Source organism: Ischnura elegans, chromosome 8 (genome assembly GCF_921293095.1).
Source record: "Ischnura elegans chromosome 8, ioIscEleg1.1, whole genome shotgun sequence".
Classification (NCBI taxonomy): Eukaryota; Metazoa; Arthropoda; class Insecta; order Odonata; family Coenagrionidae; genus Ischnura; species Ischnura elegans.
In genome coordinates, this window is record NC_060253.1 from 72,006,619 (window position 1) to 72,012,918 (window position 6,300).

Here is a 6,300-nt window from a genome sequence, read left to right on the forward strand (position 1 = left end):
GATAATAGAATGGATCCACAGAGAAATTAAATCTCTTGTACTAAGAAATTGATCATTAAAGACAAACTTTTCGTCGTTTAAAACTATACCCATAATCAAGGCCGGTTTAAGCGGTAAGAAAAAATATGCAGCCACGTAGGGCACCAAGCAAAAGGGGATGCCTAAGCACTCAGTGCAATATATAAAATTGGTTTTTAAGGTCTAAAAATATCACATTCAATATATAAGAGCAAGCAATTTTAAGTTCATGCTGATATTTAAGTATTGAGCCTTATTCCTAAAGTATTTGTTTTAATTTTAAAATGTATCTCGAGATAATCCCTACCAAGGTTATTGTCAAGGGGGAGGGGGGGCAACATATTGTTCGATTACTCAAGAAAAATGTCTCGAACCAGCCCTGCCCATAATCAACGCCATACCTAGGATTGGGACAATGTGGGTGGCCTGAAGGGGTAACCTCCAAGCAAGACTGGGGGTCCAAAAAAAATTACTATTTTATCTAGTGTAAACTGGATACCATTAACCTAACCCCTCTCTAGATCTGCCACTGCCCATAAGCATGCCCATCCAAAATTCTTTTTTATTCTTCTCTTAACTCTTTAACACACTCAATGCGGATGCCTTGAATTCAAGGCATCCCGCGCTAGCCTAGGATGTGGATGCCTTGAATACAAGGCATCAGTTTCGTTAGGTTTCTCGGCCCGTCATCTGCCTCTGCATCTTCTACTAGACCCTGCAATTATGCCCAGCGTCTCAGTGTGACTTCTCCTGTGACTGGATACACATCGTTTGCTTGCAGCAGATTTTTTGCCTTCTTTATATCATAAAATATTTATTATAATTTTATTATAATATTTATTATTTTCTTTATTAATAGTGAAAATTTTAATAATTTTGAACCATGTATGATTGTATACGATTAAGGTATACATAATATCTGATATTATTGCAAAATATTTTTTCCGCGTGGCGGTGTGTTATGATAAATTTTCTCAGCATTGAGTGTGTTAACTAAGAGTTCAATCAAAGAGTCCTATGATTTGACCAAAAGCATCTTTTCTCAAATTAACCATATATATATATATTAGACACCTGAATATTCACTTTAATGTGAGAAGAAAAAAACGATTGTTCTTACGCAGCCTGTTCATCGCCATGGGATCTCAATATGTGAGGAGATATTTCCAAGATGATGCCAAGAAGAATGCTTTAGAGATGGTTGAAGATATTAGGGCAGAGTTTAACAAAATTTTGCAAGCATTAGACTGGATGGACTCGGAAACAAGGTGAGTGATAAACAATCTTCTATATTATTTCTACTGTATAGATACAAAACAAAAAAAACTGTAAATATTCCTGACGTTAACAGCGCACAAACTGATACATTTGTTCATTTGCAACAATATTTCACTTTCTTTAAATAACTTTTATCAAAATGCGGCTGATTCCACATTAAAGTCTCCTGTTGATACATAAGTATGAGTCATCATGTGCGTTTAACAGAGGATAGTGTAATTACTTCCAATTTTGTGTTTTAAGAGGTCCTCTGACCTCAATTTGTGCATGAACATTCCAATTAAATTTGTGCATAAGACCCTGCCTTTTTTTTCTACATTTCAAAATTACAAACGCGCCTATCCCTCTGTGGGCCTGCATTGAAAAGAGTGGGGGAAGCCCACTGGGAGCAGGCGCAGCACGCTCGTTCATATTTATATGTACTAATCTGTGAGCTCATATAAATAAATTCTTGAACACCCATTGGTAAAAACTGAGATTTTTATATTTTGTGAATATTTTCCACTGCAATGTGAGAGTAAATAATCTTGCAGTTAGCAAAACAAATAAAGAGAAGAATTTAAATCCCTTTTCAAGCAAAAAATGACTTTTCTGCACAGGAATATAAATCTCAATTCCATCTATAAACAAAATCACTCAATGCATAGATCTCATCAGAAGCCTAAGATTGTAGACCGTACACATACTCAATTTAATGATAATAAAATCATTTTCTTATTTATTCATATGACTGATTGACGTTATTTGACCCTTGTTTAGGAAAAGTGCCATGGAGAAAGCTTCCACCATGACCACCCACATTGCATATCCTGATGAATTGCTAGATGACACTAAAGTAGATGAGTTCTACAAGAAGGTAAGTAAACAGGGAAATAACAATTTTGTAATAGAAATGCAAATGCACCAGAAGAATTCCTAACGAATCCTACTAGTGAAATAAAGTTTTCACACTAACTTGCATCCAACCTTAAATACCAACAATATAACTCATTGCCTGGTTAACTAATTTTAAGAAGAATTTTACTGCATCATCATTGTTTGCAACATGAAATTTAATGTTATACCCTTCATATTAATTTTTTTGAATTAAAGGGTGAACATGGAAAATTTAACCTCTAACTGAGCTAAAATGGCATGAAAAATTATTTGCATCAAATACGTTGAATTTTATCTGCCTAGAAAATCAGAAATTACTTGGCTGTTACTAAACACTTGTCTTTTCATTCACAATGCTAAATCCTGAATGACAGATGGACATGAAGGTAAATTTAGGAATTACGTAAAAAAATCTAGTAGCAACTAATGCTCCACCATTTGTTCTTCATTATAATTTTATTTATATTTGTCTGCATGTTTTTAACATTATATAAGATGCCTCACAAGTGCATACTTTACTTTATAGCATGTTTCATCGATGTAGAACTCTCTTTAAATTCTGAAAAACTTATTAATCTTTCTGATATATTTGCAATATAAAGGCTGTAAAATTCAGTCACCCCATATGAGAGAAAACTGATGTGTGTTTTTTTTAATAATTAGCTTGAAGTAAACAAGGACCTTTACTTGGAGAGTGTTCTCAACATGACTCTGTTTGGAACAGACTTCTCATACAGAAAACTAAGAAAGCCAGTCAACAAAACCGATTGGGTTACTCATGGACGTCCAGCTATTGTAAATGCTTTCTACAGTTCAATAGAGAATAGCATCCGTAAGTATTAAACATTCCAGACAGATTTATCAACCTTAAAATATTTTACATTGACTTGCTAAGCATTAACACAAGTATGGGATTCCATTTCACGATGAAAAACTTATCGAAAACTCTTCAGAGTAAAATATGAATTGCATAATGTATGCCCAGTACCAAACACTTGGATTTCTAGAGAGAAAACACAATGTTGAATTGCATGCTGCAGGGAGTACAGAGCTCTCCAAACGTCAATGATAATTTGTAAAATACTTTCACAGTTTTTGGCGTATTTTTCCCTTTTCCTGAGACTCTCTGAAAGTAATTGAGTCAGTCGATTGACAATTTTTGCCATATTTCAGAATTTCCAGCCGGAATTCTACAAGGAGTATTTTTCTCAAACGACCGTCCAAGGTACATGAATTATGGTGCCATTGGTTTCGTCATCGGACATGAAATCACTCACGGGTTTGACGATCAGGTACCATGAAATTACCAAAGCATGAACCATTGAAGTTCATAATAAAGAGAGGGTTAGTAGTAATAATGAACTTTTTCCATGGAACAGGGCCGTCAATTTGACAAAGATGGTAACTTGGTTGACTGGTGGGCACCAAAGACTAAGGAGGAATATTTGAAGAAAGCAACTTGCATTATTGAACAATATGGAAATTACACCCTGAAAGAAGTGAACATGAACGTAAGTAATATTCTCTTTTCCAGAACTGCCTTTCCTAATCACCTAATCTTTTGTCCTTATGCGCTTGCCTACACATGACAGTTTCTCTACTGACACAGTTGATTACAACAAGCCCATGGATATCCTTCCAATGAGAAACACCATGATCTTAAAGGATGCATTTGAGCCATTCAGTAATACAGAAATTTATCATTCAATGTAATAAGCTGGCCTTCGTGATGACAGTAAAAAGTCTGCACCATCGAACCAGATGGTTTCAAATCTCCCAACGGGTGTTTTTTCACCTTTCAGAGCAAGGCTATGAACTTGCTCATCAAAGTGTACTAAATTTTCAGAAATTGGCTGATGCTATCACTTATATAGACATTATTATTAGGAGCAGTAACTCTATAACATAGGAATCTCATGAAATATTACTACATGTTACCCATGGAAGCTTTCAATCCATCAAATAGCCTGAGAATAATCATGAGATAATGTGAGCTGAATTTTTTTCTTTGAAACATATCTCCTCATTGGGCTTATATGCTATTGTTACCATAACAGTATTAACCTCCCAAATAGCAAACATAAATTCCACTTATTCATACCAATAGCATAGCAACTACTTCACCAATGGCTATAAATATCCCCATGCACTTCCAATGAGTATGAAAACATCTAAATCAAAATTAAAAAGATTGCAATTTACCCTTCAAAAACTTTTTCTTTTTAATTCATGAGGAAGAAATGATGAAGTAATATATCTTTCATCTGCATTTTTTTTAAAGTACTAAAATTATAGGTTTTTATACAGATGAGATTTAATCTAGTCCAACAATGAGGCGAAATGGTCAGTGAAAATACTAAAATTATCTCCAAATTATTATAAAGAATAGAGTCCAAAAAGTTTAGAAGATTCATGGCCTTTAAAAGAAAACAAAAATCTTAAATGTCACTACTATCTCTTTCCAGATTAATGGTATCAACACTCAGGGTGAAAACATTGCTGACAATGGAGGAGTGAAGGAGGCATATCGTGCATACGAAGCATGGGAAGCTCGCAATGGACCCGAAGCTCCCCTCCCAGGATTAGACTTGACATCCCGCCAACTCTTCTGGGTCAGCGCAGCCAACGTGTGGTGCAGCAAGTACCGGCCTGAAGCCTTGCGTTTGCGACTGCTCACAGGCTACCACTCCCCAGGCAGATATCGTGTGATCGGACCCTTCTCCAACTCTGAGGAGTTCGCTAAAGATTTCTCCTGCCCATTGGGTTCTGAGATGAACCCCACTAAAAAGTGTGCTGTCTGGTAGGAACGAGAAACAATGGTCCAAACCTGAGAGGTATATTCCAGCTTTTTTAAACACAAAGAAATTAAGAGTGAATCTCAACAAATGTGACATACTCCTCAGTAAATGATGGAGCGGGAGACATCACATTCATTGGACTTGCTAGGATATGAAGCATGAAGGACATCTTGAACAAAAGGTGATTGTGTTTTCTCACTGCGGATTACTGGATAGGATAGACAACCTGGCAATATGACATTTTTTTTAATAGTCTTGAGAGCATTCCCATGAAGGCAACACAAAAAAATCTACAGAAATGATTTTTTTACAGCAATCTTTATGACAGATCAACATCATCAGCTGAGAATACTTGTAAGCATTTATCTCAGAAGCAGAAGATAACAGTTGGCATCACAAGACTATTAACACAAAATTCAGTATGAAATTGAATCGGAAATCAATGCAACTCTTAAAAACATTTCATCTGTTGGAGTGCAAATACATTAAACATTCAATTTAATTGCACTTTTAACTCAATCTGTTCAGGTCTCAGTTAACAGCCCCAGTATTCCACAAATATTATTTGTTTAAATAGGCATCATTTTAAAATAAAATCTTATTACTAAAATGCTACTGCTAAAGAGGCTGAGCACACAGTTCAATATCGCTTGGCTAAACATGAGGAAGACTGGTAAATAATTAATTTTTCTTTAGATGAAATATATCACCATAATTATATGATTATGTGAGCATTTATACATTTTCTATTATAATTAGCATATAAGTTTTTACACGAGAGGATTTCATGGGTAATTTATAAGGCTATTGATGTTCTAACTGTTAGTTCAGCCCAGTATTTCAAAAAATATTGTGCCAATTATTTTTTCTCAATAAATACACTGTGATGATAGTTTTAAATTCCCATTTTTATGTAATTGCACTCATTAAAACACAAGTTCACAACAAAAATGACAATAGAAAATAACTTGTCAAATTTGGTGAAGAATGTAACTTTGTACAAATCATTTTTTAAGTCAAATATTCCAAAGGGTAATGTACACAATTCTGTTTATCAGAACAAAATTTCACTTAATCATAAATATCATCAGGTTGTTTACTGTACATTAAATGTAAGATTAGTGCGTATGAAATAGAGAAAGTTTGTGAAGAAGCATACTCATATATATTTGTGACCACTGAATTATGTAACTCCTTGAAAAAAAAATTTTATATTTGTCCAGAAAATCTAAAATAACTCTAAGGAGGTTGGTGTTAAGGTGGAGAAAGCTCTCAACTCCAAAAAATGGAGCATAATGGATGAATAAGAAATAAAATGTTCTTTTTTTAA

General features: G+C 34.5%; 1 protein-coding gene across 5 annotated transcripts in view; it reads left to right on the forward strand.

Moving 5' to 3' along the window:
• LOC124164525 (neprilysin-2-like) overlaps positions 1–6,300 on the forward strand; it is a 160,246-nt gene extending 153,946 nt beyond the window's left edge. For all 5 annotated transcript variants that reach the window (XM_046541881.1, XM_046541876.1, XM_046541877.1 and 2 more), the window contains exons 9-14: positions 1,143–1,286; positions 2,056–2,152; positions 2,836–3,004; positions 3,346–3,464; positions 3,552–3,683; positions 4,638–6,300. In XM_046541881.1, coding sequence (XP_046397837.1) covers positions 1,143–1,286; positions 2,056–2,152; positions 2,836–3,004; positions 3,346–3,464; positions 3,552–3,683; positions 4,638–4,976 — 1,000 coding nt within the window. In that variant the 3' untranslated portion in view covers positions 4,977–6,300. The remainder of the gene's footprint in view (positions 1–1,142; positions 1,287–2,055; positions 2,153–2,835; positions 3,005–3,345; positions 3,465–3,551; positions 3,684–4,637) is intronic.